The following is a 12,811-nucleotide window of genomic DNA, read 5'->3' on the forward strand; positions in this document are numbered from 1 at the left end:
TAAATGCTCTTAGGTTGATAGAGCGAGGTAGAACCAGTACATTTAAATGAAGTGAACTTGAGAAAACAAGTTCAACAAACTTCAGGTACTGAAGTTGAATCAACTACTTATGAAGATATTTCAAAAAGTTGTAGGTTTCCCCCGGAAACAATAGTCAGGCTCCCATTTTCAGTCATAACTGTATGCTATAAAGCCTTATATCACAAAAACTCAAATGTTTGTTGTCATTTATTTGCTTTTGATGCACTTTGAAACTCTGCAGGTGAGAGGAAAATTCAAAAAATGGGCAAAAAAAAAAGTGTCTGCTTAAAAAGAGAATCACCCCCAAAGAAATCCCAGAGGGCCTGGTCAATACATGGATTTTCTTTGCTATTCAACCAAAAACAAGTGGGTTTCTGATTCCTAACGGGGCAGAAAAATGACCTAAGATCAAAAAAATCAATGCCTAGCAACTATCAAATGGAAGCCATGCACCTCATGGTCAAGAACGATAGACGTATGACTGTCCAAGACCTACAAAACCAATAGAGATCATCGTTGGCTCGGTTTATGCTTTTTTTTGTCTTGGGAATCGGCAAACTGTCTGAAAGATGGGTGCCCCAAATGTTGACACCAGATCACAAGTTAAAAAAAATGGACACCTGAAGGACACTTTTGGCTCATTTTCAGGCAGATTCAGCCAAATGAGTTCACCACTTGGATCCCAAATCAAAGAATCAAAGCAAACAAGGGAAACACACCAGTTCTCCAGTTTCCAAAACATAAAAACATCCCAAAAGTCTAATGTACTGTTCTCTCTATGTGTTGTACTTCCAAAGCATTAACATGGATAAACAGCCAGTCAAACTACTTCTCAAGAGCCAAGAAAACGAGCCTCTTGGTCCTTCATTGACCTCACATTCAGCAGGTGAGTCAACTTGACAACACTGAATGGGAGTGACACTAAAAAAGGATAATACAAAAATACACTCAGTATATTGCTATGTGAGCAACAAGTAAATACAAACAACTCAAGCATTTGTAGCATCGTGAGCTGCTAAATATGTAACAGGTAAGTTAAAGGGCAAAGAAAACAAGTAGGTAAGTAGGTAAGTGTACCATATGAAAGAAAAGCTCTTTTTACAGGCCGTAACAAATTAAAATACTAGTGTTATATAATCTGAGGAAAAATCCACAAACAACCATTACTGGATGTTTAACCAACATCAAACTCTTACAGCCATTGCTTCCTGAGGGATCCACAGGCAGGATTGGCTTGGATCCGATGACAGAAAACACAAGTGCCATCATGCCTTCTTCACAGCTTACCAATCTCATTCCTGTTTCCTGCTTGCCATTTCCTGTTTCCTCTATTTTGCAACATCAAAATAAATGCACAGTCTCAGCTATTTCTGCATAAAATAGCATATAGCGTATAAATACATTTTAACAATTAATTCCATGTCTCTTTGAAACCTATTCACGGCAGAACAGCTCCCAAAAATGGACATTTGTTATGGTTTCTGGAATTTGGGTTCTTGCACAAAGGTGAAATCATTAATGGAGACTGTTATGGATCAAAGTTGAGACAAGTGAAAGAAGCCATCAACGTTTTGAGCTTGTTGCATCTGTCCACACATCATCAAGTGGCAGAAGCAACCAAACGTAGCTTTGAACTGTTGCACTCAACCTGGAACTACCTCACTCAACCTGCACCGTCTGACATCTGTTTCCCAATCTGAAATTCCATTTGCGCCATTTTCAGAGTTATGATCATGCATGCTGTTGAGGAGTAACTGGGGCGGCATGGCTCAGTGGGTAGAGTGGTCGTCTTGTAACCGAAGGGTTGCCCGTTCGATCCTCGGCCCCTCGTGCTGATGTCGAGGTGGCTTCCGCCATCACTGTGTGAATGGGTGAATGTGACGTATTATGTAAAGCGCTTTGGGCACCTTGCAGGTATAGTAAAGCGCTATATAAATACAGACCATTTACCATGTGACCTTCCTCAATGAAGGTATAGAAAAATTTGAACATGTGGACCAATCAGAATCAAAAAAAGTTTTATTGACAAGACACTGATGGGACTCAGGAGCTTGAAAAGGTCACTTCACTTGTCCAGTCAGTAACATCCCACTTATTAAACACAACTAACAGCACATGAGAGAGTAAAAAACAGCAAGTCCACAGTAGCAATGGGATGAGATGATGCAGTGGGTCAGACAAAGGCCTTTGATTTGGGAAAATAGGTTTTAAATCCTGGGTGAAACCACAAATGATGTTTCCGTATTTGAAGCACATGCTCGTATTTATCTGGTGGGAGGAACTTAGGATGGAATGGGAAAAGCTGCAAAAAGAGGGCTGTATATTTTTCAAATTCTGGCGAGTTTTTGCCTTTTCTATACTCCTGTCCACTTTGCTCCCTGCTGGTCAAAAGGCATAATACCTCAGAGGCAGCAAACTCAGCAAAGTCCTTTCCCTCGCAGCAGTTTTTGCGGATGATACAGTGGCACAACAAGTTGCTCAAAAATGCTGCACCATAATAACGTTTAAGGGCAGAAAGAGTCCATATGCATTCATAAAAGCAGCAGTCGACCAACCTGCCAAACTCACCAAACATGGATGTCATTGACAGCCAAGAAACAGTTTTGCTGCCGAGCAGGTTTTCACATAAATAGGGAATATTTCAAAAAAGATAAAAAGATTTTAAGAAAGCAAATGTTGGAAGTCTATAGACAGTAAGTGTAGCAAATTCAGGAAGCTTAAAGTCGTACAAATATATAAGAAATATGTATGATGTCAAGGTGTTAATGCTCACTTTCGCTTGAGATACAGTCAAACAACACATAAACCCAGTTCGACTGAAGCAAACTTATGCCTTAAGCTGATGTTGTCTCTGTTCAGAAGGATGACAAATGATAAAAATGAAAAATTGAGCTGACAGTAGCAAGTTGAATTCAGGAAACACATTTTTATCTCCGTAACAATGCATCTTGCTTGTTTTGTGTCTTATGAACTTAAGCACATGTATAAATCTCTCATCCTCAAAAGCTAAGTGACTGCACAAGAAAGAGACAAGTGATGGAGGCCACCAAGACACCTATGATTCCTCTCAAGGAGTTACAAGCTGTAGCAAAGGAGATTAGAGACACTTTAGATACAACTGTTCTTCATCAGTCAAAACTTCACAGCAAAGTGTCAATAAGAAAGACATGGTTGAAAAAGCTCATTTTAAATCTCAAGTTCACCAGAAACCACGTGAGAGATTCTGAAGTCACCTAGAAGAAGATTCCTTGGTCTGAAGCGACAGATCAGACTTGGCTCTCGATAAACCATCCTCACTTTGAAGCATGGTGGTGGCAGCATCACGATGTGTGAATACTTATTGGCAGGAGGTCGTGGAAGGCCTGAGTTCATCAGAAGCCATCTGGGAGACTCTATGGCTAACTTAAAGAAGGTTCTTTGGCGTGTTGAGACCAAAATTAAGCTTTTTGGCTATCAGATACTATGTTACCACCCATCATTACAAACACACCATCCCCACCATAATACTAGCTTGGAACTCCTTCAGAAGTGTCATAGGTGTCTTGGTGACCTGCCTCACTAGTCTCTATTTGCTGCTTTTGACGACAACCTGCTCAAGACAGATTTACACGTGTTCTTTAGTCTTCATGGTGTAGTTACATCCAGAAGTACTGATTCACCAGTGACTGGACCTTCCAGATACAAGTGTTTTTATATTACAATCACATTAGACACATTCACTCCACTCAATTGATCTTTATTTTGCTAATTATGTAACTTCTAGGACCAGTTGGCTGCTTCTGTGTTAAAATTAGAGAAGTCACTTTAAAGATATTATTCACTATGCACTTTTGTTATCAGTATTTGACACTTTATGATGCATTTTAAAGTTTAGTACTGTTTTTATAATTGTTTGTAGTATATTTTACACTTCATTGTGCATTTTGAACCTCAGTATATTTTTCAATATATTATATTCATATTTGTCTATTGTGATGATGTTCACTCTACCTTTTCTGAATTTCCCTTTGGGGATCAGTTAAGTATTTCTATTTAATTGTATTCTACACTAACCCAACCACTTGTTTTACACATTTAACTACTTGACATTACCGTGTAGAAATCTGCTTTCACTTTGACATGAAAGAGTTTTTTTCCCATAGATTCCTGTAAAAAAAAAGCCAAATTAAATTGGCCATGATTCAATTTTTAGAAGCAATCAAAGGACAAAGCTTTCAAAGGGTTTGAATACTTTTTTAGGCACTATATATTCATAACTGCAGAAAATTTGATGTCTCTGTATGTGTCGGTCCTGTGATATACTGTACATGTTCTGTCGCCCAGCAGGAGTTGGATGGATAAATTGTTTGATAATAGAGACACTTTACATTAAGTGGCCACTAGAGGACTCTGTAGAACATTTCTGTGTACAAGAGCTGCAGATAATAAACCTTATTTACTTTCAAACCTGAATATTTACAGCTGTGGGCAGAAAACACAGACAATCAACATCATAATCAAATCGTTCCACTGGAGAATGAAGTTCATGAAAATTCAGGTGAGCTCGAGTTTGACTCTGCTTTTAAATGTAGGCAAGGATTGAACCTAGAGAGGAAAAATCCTTGTGGAGCACGTTCATTTAAATCTCAAACAGCTCGCTCGTTTAGAGTGTATTTTTGGCATCTTTCCCCACATACTTTCATGTGCCTCTGCAGAGAGCACATGAAAGTACCTCTGAAGTCAAGCAAGGCTTTTATGTTACAGGAAATGACGGATTTTCACTTTAATGCTCCTGAGAACAGGTTGATTGTTGACTGCTGCCACATTTTGATTGGATCACTGGTTTTGTGCCAATCGGAAGGTGTGATTTTATTATTAAGAAGTTGGTGCATCAACATGAGAGGTTTTACAATAAGAGCAGCAGAAGAATCTTTTGCACTCACCTACTGGAAAAAAAGGAAATCCCATCATACTGTGACAGAGTGAGGGAGGAGAAGAGTGTGAAGAAGATGACAGCACTGCCACCTAGTGTAGGAATATTTAATACAGTGCTCCTCGTGGTGATTTACTGTGTTGACTGTGTGCTGAGAAAGGAATTTGTGTGATTTTTTTTTTTTTAACTCTGCTGCAACATAAATGGAGGTTAAATGGATTAAATGTTCCTTTTCCTTCCAGGATTGGTTAACAAAGCATGTCTCAAGCTGATTTTATCCCATGCAGGAAAACTGTGTGAGCATGCACTGAGCAGGAAAAGTGGCCTATGCTGGGCTTTTATTGAGCAAGCAGACTTCAATACATTCACACCAAAGTGCAATTTAGCCTTTCCAGGTCGCCCAACCTGCATATTTTCAACGGTGGAAGGGAACACAAACACGCAGGCTGCACAGAAACGTCTTAAATGGGGTTAAAGACGAGACTTTCTCCCCGTGAGGCAGCAGTGCTGATTCAATATCTTCAAAAGATTCAATCATCTGGTGACACCGCAGCTCTGCTCCTTATCTTCAGTTGCCTGTCGGAGGATGATTTGACTTAAACTCCCTGTCTGACAGCAAAATGTGTTAGACAACGACTTGCCAGGTGTGTCAGGTTTTCATCCTTCACTCATCAAGAATTGCTTTAAAGAGAAGACGCTTCAAAAGCACAGCAACATCTGCAGGGAAGTGGTGAGAATGTTGCCTCACAGCAAGAAGGTTGTGGGTTTGAACTCGTTGGTTGGTGGAGTTTGAACGTTCTCCTTGTGCCTGTGTGGGTTTTTCTGCCTCCATCAGCCCAAAGACCTGCAATGTAGGTGAATTATTGATTGTGAAATGTCAGGCGGTGTGAGTGTAAGCATGCATGGATGACTGCATTACTGTGTCAACTCAGTGATGGATGAATGGATGAATGGATGGATGGATGGATGGATGGATGGATGGATGGATGGATGGATGGATGGATGGATGGGACACTATAGTGCACAATAACAATATTTTTTATACCATCTCAAATCATCAGGTTCCTTCTGCTTGACCATCTCTAACTTACTTGAAACTTTTTAACCATAAACTGGGGATATTTAAAATGGTGTCTGTGAAATTGATGTGAAATGTCAAGAACTTTCTGAGAAAATGTCTTAAAAATTGACATTACAGCCAATTTTCAGTGTGTTTTTTGTGTGTATTGAAATTTGAGGCAGTTTGAACAACAGTATCTCAGAAACTATTCAAGACAAAAACCAGAAAATTTCACTGATATTTCTCATCATGTCGTTGATCCAAAATCTGCAATATTGGGCAAATAGATCAAATAAACTGCATCTGAATGAGTTCAAGTATGAACAAAACATTGAAGCCATCCTGAAAAGTCTCATGTTTGAGTACATTAACAAAAAATGTTAATGCAGAAGTCAACTAGTGATATCTTCTGAACTTCAAAAGATAATGAATAGTTTATAATATGAAATTCTTGGTCACAAAAATGACAAGAAATTATTTTCATCAAACTTTCATAACTGCCTGTTAGCTCAGTTGTGCTGCAAAAACAAATGTTTCAGAAAAGTTCTCCAAATATCACCCAAATAAGTGAAAAAAAACATGCCCTAAAGTGGGTTACATTTTTTAAAAATTGTCTCAAAATATTTCATGTATTAAGTCAAAATTTCAGAAATATCTCAATGAATATCCATATTTCATGTTCTAAAAGATTAAATCAGGTAAATCACAGATGGTGAAGCAGAAATTGTTCTAAAAATTTCTGAAATTAAGATGGATTGACCTTGTTGTAGGATCACATTTCTTATTCTGCCAGACCACATGATCGGATAGAAGCCGATGTTGCTCAGATTATCTTTCCGCATTAATATATTTGCTCTCTGCCGGTGAATCGGTATAATACAGAGACTTCAGATACAGTAAAAATCACCACACGAATCAGCAGTTCCTGTGGTTGCTACGGTTACACGACAAACTGCTTGAAACAGTCGCTCCATTGCTATGCCATTGTGTCTACACTGAAAAGAATGGACATGGTGGGAGTGCTGCTTACTGTCTTTATTGCCTTGTGACCTTTCAGAGAAGGTGTTAATGGTCATTTATGTTTTTAAATGTGGTCAATCGGCACAATGAGCCAGTTTTAAAGCCTCAGAATGATGACTAGTGATAAATGGTGAGATACTGCAACTGGAAATGATATTTTGGTGCAAAATATTATCTGGTCTGCTACAAGCTTTTGTTAAAGCATTTATAAGCTCTAAACTCGCTATATTTCCTCAAATAAGTGATTCAACACTAGATATATTGGAGCAAAGACTGAGGTTTTAATCATCTTGCGAGTCTTGTTTCCTTTTATCTCATGACTTGCAGGAAGCCTTTAAAGCTGCTGTCCGGAGTTTGAATCGCAGCGTCTCCCAAAACGCTGCTGGTCCCACCCTCCCTCCCTCTGATTTCGCCCCTTTATTTGTGCACGCGCGGAGTACATGAGAGAAGTGCCCGGAGTGCTGCAGCATCTTGCCTGTTTTGCTGTTTTCCCCTCTTCTGCATTTAGTACATTTAGTAAATAATAAAGGAATTACGTTAGAATGCTGTATTGAGTCTAACTTGTCCTAATACCAAAATAACATGAATCTGCTCGGACTAACGAGTAAAGTTTCAATATGTGATTACACTCGTGTATCCCTCTCGATGACGTTGTTTATCAAACTTAGTGCATTTACGCGTGTATATGTGTTAGATTGTTTATTTATTTCTATCTAGAGTTCAGAATTGCATGACTCCTCTGACGAAGAGTATGTCCCAGACGCCCCAACATCTTCCTCCAGAGGTCGGGCATCTAAACGAAGCCGTCAGCTGGGCTATGGAGGCCGTGGTCGGGGAGCGACGCGAGCACCCCGAGCCAAAAAACGTCCTGCAGTCTCTTGGCCTGACAAGCCGTGGGATTGGTAACTTTTCTGGAAGTTGCTGATCCCTGATGCTCTCTCCTCCACAAGCAAAACAAATGTGCGCGCGGTTGCGTCGTGCGTAGCTCGCCCACCTCTGCATGGGCTTGCTTGCTGTGCGCGTAACCGTTGATTGACAGCATGACAAAGCTGAAGCTCGAACTTGATTGGTCGGCAGCGACCGGCGCTTTTTGGAATAACATGGGGGTCTATGAGAGGAAGGCGGAGCTCAGGAATAAATTTTCATATCGCGTTATACTAACTTTATATTATAGTATCGAACTAGACTAACACATTTAAGCTTTGTTAAAAAATGATACATAAATTGAAAACAAACGGAAACTCCGGACAGCAGCTTTAACATCAAACATGAAGGTTGAACACAAAAGAAACAGAGTTTTTAAAAGAATGGAGGCAGCAGGAGCGACTGCTTACTGTCTTTATTGCCTTGTGATCTTTCAGAAGAGGTGTTGGAGCAACATCAAGCCTGTTTTAAGGCCTCCTAAGGATGACTAGTGGTAAACAGTGCGATACTGCAACTAGAAATGACGTTTTGGTAACAAATTTTAACTATTTGGTCCGTTACAGGTTCTCTGTTGAAGATTTGTGCACATGTGCAGCATTTATTAGCTCTAAACTCTTTATATTTCCTCAAATAAGTGATTCAAACTGGATGTCTTGGAGCTAACACTGAGGTTTTAATCATTTTGTGGGTTGTGTTTCCTTTTATCTCATGGCTTGCAGTAAGCCTTTATCATCACATATGAAGGTCGAACACAAAAGAAACAGAGATTTGACTCCTTTTATTTCCTCTTTTTTTGTGTTTAATTCTTTGAAGTCCTTGTTTGTTTCTTTTTTTCTTTTCTCTTTTTTCATTTTACATCACCATCCGTTGGGATCCGTAGTGAGCAAGCAGCATCCCAGAAAAAAACCCCACAGCCACCAAAGACAAAATACCATCACACGGTTTCACTTTCACAAAGAAGAAGAGGGGTGAGGCGGGAGGTGAGGGTGAGGGGGGAGGCTTACAGAGGGGCGACGGACGAGGGCGGGGGAGAAGGTGTTTCAACAGCATCAGGAAGCTCCTCTCAGTCTGCAGCACGTTATACATATCACTCATATATCATTAGCATAATATGGCATAGAAAAAGCATCCAAGCTGACAGAGCGTTAAAGGAGTATAAGCGTGTGTTTTTTAGTGTCTGTGTGTGAACTGAGGAGGCATGGGACACGGCGAGGGTTTGCCAGGTCTGACAGCTGGCGTTTAACACCCAAGTGAATTTGTTTCTGCTGTAGTCTGCAGTGCACTTTTTTTTTTTTTTTTTTAACTCCCAACAGATTGTTTTCGGGAGCTATGGGATTCTGGATTATGCAGAAATGCTACAGTGCCGTAATAGAATAATTAAAAAAACCTGCTGTGTGAGTGTGTGCGCAGACAAAAGCTGTGCTAATAGCACCGGGTCGGGGATGGGTTGCTAACGGCAACCTCGGATCTGACAAGCGTTGCCATGACAAACAAAAAAAGCAGAACCCTCGGGAGAGTGGAGGGGTCTGTCGCCACAGCAACGGACAGAAACAACCAAAAGGGCCCCGGGGCGGGAGGGAAGTATAGGGGGAGGGAGGGGAAGTAAACTGTTGCTGCCAAACTGTGTTAGTAGATTTCACTTTCTTCTACGCCGAGTGCAGGTTTAGTTTAGCAGCAATAATAAATGAATTTAAAAAAAAAAAAAAACAAGCAGCAACAGGATTGAGTAGATGAAGGAATAAATAAACAGGAAACTTCAGTGAGTGAACTCCAGTGCAGGCAAATGGTGAAGCACCACTCCTGACTGACAGAAAAAAAACCCTTGTTGGGTGATCTGTAAAGTGATCCCCCCCATTCATATCTCATGTCATCTTCGAATGCATCAGAGATGTGCATTTGTTACATCCTCCCCCCTTCTCCACGGCATCTGGGATTCTTTAAATACATTAACCATTCGCAACGCTGACAGACTTCGCCTTCTACAGGCTTCTGGTTCCCTCAGAGGGAGAAGAAGCCTGAAACTATGAGGCTGGGAAGCAGTTTGTGTGTCTCTAATCAAACCTAATGCCACCATAAATTCCACATTTTCAGAATTTGTTGTCATAAAGGTGATAATTCCGCTTTATATTTACATTCACGGCAGCCTGATGTGCTTTTATCAGCTGTAATATACCCCAATTTATGCAATATACATGGAGGCATTGCATTAATTAAGATTTCTGCCTGCTCTTATCTCTAAAAAGTTTGCACTGTTTACTCTATGTAGTCTGCATACTTTCTAATTTGTGGCTGACTTCATGGCATGCTGCTTTTTCTTTACCAAAACAAGCTAAGACTTGCTAATTAGGCAGCCATTTTGGCTGAATTTTTGCTTTTTTTTGGCTAGTTTTTTGATCTAGAATACTAAAATGCCTATTAATAGTGCTGTTCTTGTCATAATAGGTGGTGGGTGTGCATTATAATTAAATACATTCTTAATATTTCATCCACAATCAGTATATTAGGAACACTTTTAAATGTAATGCGGTCTAGTGCATGAGCACGACTAACTGCTACGACCCCAGTGTTAAACATAAAGTTGAATTATCACCTTGTTGACGATGAAAAGAGCAGAATTTATGTTAGATTTCAAAGCGGTCTGGAAAAGTAGGTATGTATTTGAGTGAGGGGCCAGCTGCATAAAAAAGACTAACTTTGAAGCCAACTTTTTGGGGGGATAAAATGGCGTTAATGGATTATTACTCTAAGAATTTGAATGATAATCTACTTTTATATAACTGGTCCCTGGTTGTGTCCATAGTGTACTGGGGAAGAACGATGGTAACTGATGGCCAACACCTTGAAGGTAATCGGCTCGTCTTGGCTTAATGGAAACCAGATTATGCAACAACAAAAAAAAAGAAAAGAAAAGAAAGAAACAAGAGCGTCCACAACCGTAAGCATTGAGCCTGCTGTGCGTGTCCCATCCCTCGCACATCAACACTGCACACTAGTCAGAAGTACATTAGCTCATGTCTACTTTCAAGCGTAAAATCAATAGTGCTCAGCCCTTAGGCACCTAGTTACAGAATGACACTAAAAAGCAGTTTGACAACAAGTTTAGAAACTCTAAAACATTAGAACATTTCAAGATATCGAGCATTTTTCGTCTTTACAGAGGGGCTCTATCGGCAGGATAGGCCCTACGAAAGCGCAAAATCTGGCACCTTTGAATCGGTTAATCCTGGCTATTTTACATTTTTCTTTTTTCTAGTGTTTTTCTTTTTTTTATATCTTACATCCTTCACTTACCTCGAACAAAAAAACAACAAAACATAATCAAACTATCAGTACAACTTCTGTGGGTTCAGGCACGTAAAGAGTAGAAAGGAAAAGAGGGATTGTGATGAGTAGAAAACAGTCACATTTAGGAGAAGGAGGAGAAAGACATTCTGTACGTAAATGCACTGGTCGGTGATGGACGGATGCTCTCGGCATCACAAATTTGGACCTTTTTGTGATTCACAGGAATGCAAAGAAAGCGGAAAATGTGTAGCTGCGTTGTGGAAATCGCCTTCCCCACGCTTCTCTAAGAGGACGGCGTTAAGAGACAGTAAGGCAAGGAAAGGCTGAAGTGACACTACAACTTTCTTTTTCCTCTCTTCCTCTTATTCTACCACTTAACGGCGATCTAAAGCTCTATTTTCTACCTGCCAAAGCTCCTTCTTGACTCTCCAGCCGACTCACAATGAATGTGCCTTCACGAAGCTGCAACTGTGTTCAATTTCTCCAACCTTAAGGCCGTCCTTGTGGCGAATAATCGATTAAATATCGATGGATGCGGTGAGTGACAGATCCACCAGAGAGGAAAGCAACATAACACAAATCAAAGATCAGCTTGAAGGAAGTATTAAATCGTTTGGCTTATTTGACAGAATGAACAAAACAGGAGAATCATACTAGTTTGGTACCCATACTCCATATCAACTGCTCCCGAAATGTAAAAAGAAAGAATGGAGAATACAACAGACATCCTGCATGAACTTGATCTTCTTTTCTTAACTGTATTGATTCACTTGACCCCTCAGTGAAAACAACAGCAAAGCAAAACATCCAAAGGATACATGGCAGGGAGAAAGTACAGTATAAAAAAACAAAATAATGCCGTCAAAAGTGCTCAAATAAGGAGTGTTACTTTTTTTTTTGTTTTTGCTTTTTTTGTCATCATATGAGGCAGACCTTTTTGTTGTTGTTGTTTCTAACTGTGTCCTCTAGGATCAGGTTTTAGGGGAAAGTGGGTGAAAAACAGCGAAGGAGGACGTGAAAGATGGAGGCTGACAGACGACCCGCTCAGGTGCTGTGACTGGGTTCGTCTCCCCAGTTTTGGTTTCTTGATCCCTGCAGCTCCCGTCGGCCGTCCATCCGTCCACAGATCTCCATCTCCTCCTCAGCAGCCGAGAACGGAGCTCTAACCCAGGCTGGTGATGTTGGCCCGGCCGCCTGGAGGCGCCACGATGCGCTGGGTGTTCCGGCGAGGAACGTTGTCGTCGATCTGAGCACCTGTGCGGTCAAATGGAAATAAAGTTGGCTCATCGAGGTCGTCTTTAAACACTGAGAACAGCTGACATTACAAGTTTAAAGGGTAATGTCATTGGTCTTTGTTGGATCAGAAAGTGGCAAAGAGAATATCTGCAGTTCAGTTCTGGCAAATTGAGGTCTGAATAAAGTTGCTGCAAATAATTCAAGTGTAACATGATAATGAAGCACAAAAAAAAAGAAGGAAGGTACTACTGCTGTATTGATCTAGACTTCAATTAGTTTTCCTCTTGCAAAAAAAGTTCTTCTTCCCTTGACCTTTATAAGAAAAATCTCCAGATATGAATGTTTTAAATTGG

The 12,811-nt window shown here is 40.3% G+C and overlaps 1 protein-coding gene across 2 annotated transcripts in view; it reads right to left on the reverse strand.

The window, feature by feature from the left end:
* Positions 1 to 8,700: 8,700 nt before the first annotated feature.
* dpysl2b (dihydropyrimidinase like 2b) overlaps positions 8,701 to 12,811 on the reverse strand; it is a 45,312-nt gene continuing 41,201 nt past the window's right edge. For both annotated transcript variants that reach the window (XM_022205539.2, XM_022205540.2), the window contains exon 14: positions 8,701 to 12,476. In XM_022205539.2, coding sequence (XP_022061231.1) covers positions 12,385 to 12,476 — 92 coding nt within the window. In that variant the 3' untranslated portion in view covers positions 8,701 to 12,384. The remainder of the gene's footprint in view (positions 12,477 to 12,811) is intronic.

The sequence above is a fragment of the Acanthochromis polyacanthus genome, chromosome 18, assembly GCF_021347895.1.
Source record: "Acanthochromis polyacanthus isolate Apoly-LR-REF ecotype Palm Island chromosome 18, KAUST_Apoly_ChrSc, whole genome shotgun sequence".
NCBI lineage: Eukaryota > Metazoa > Chordata > Actinopteri > Pomacentridae > Acanthochromis > Acanthochromis polyacanthus.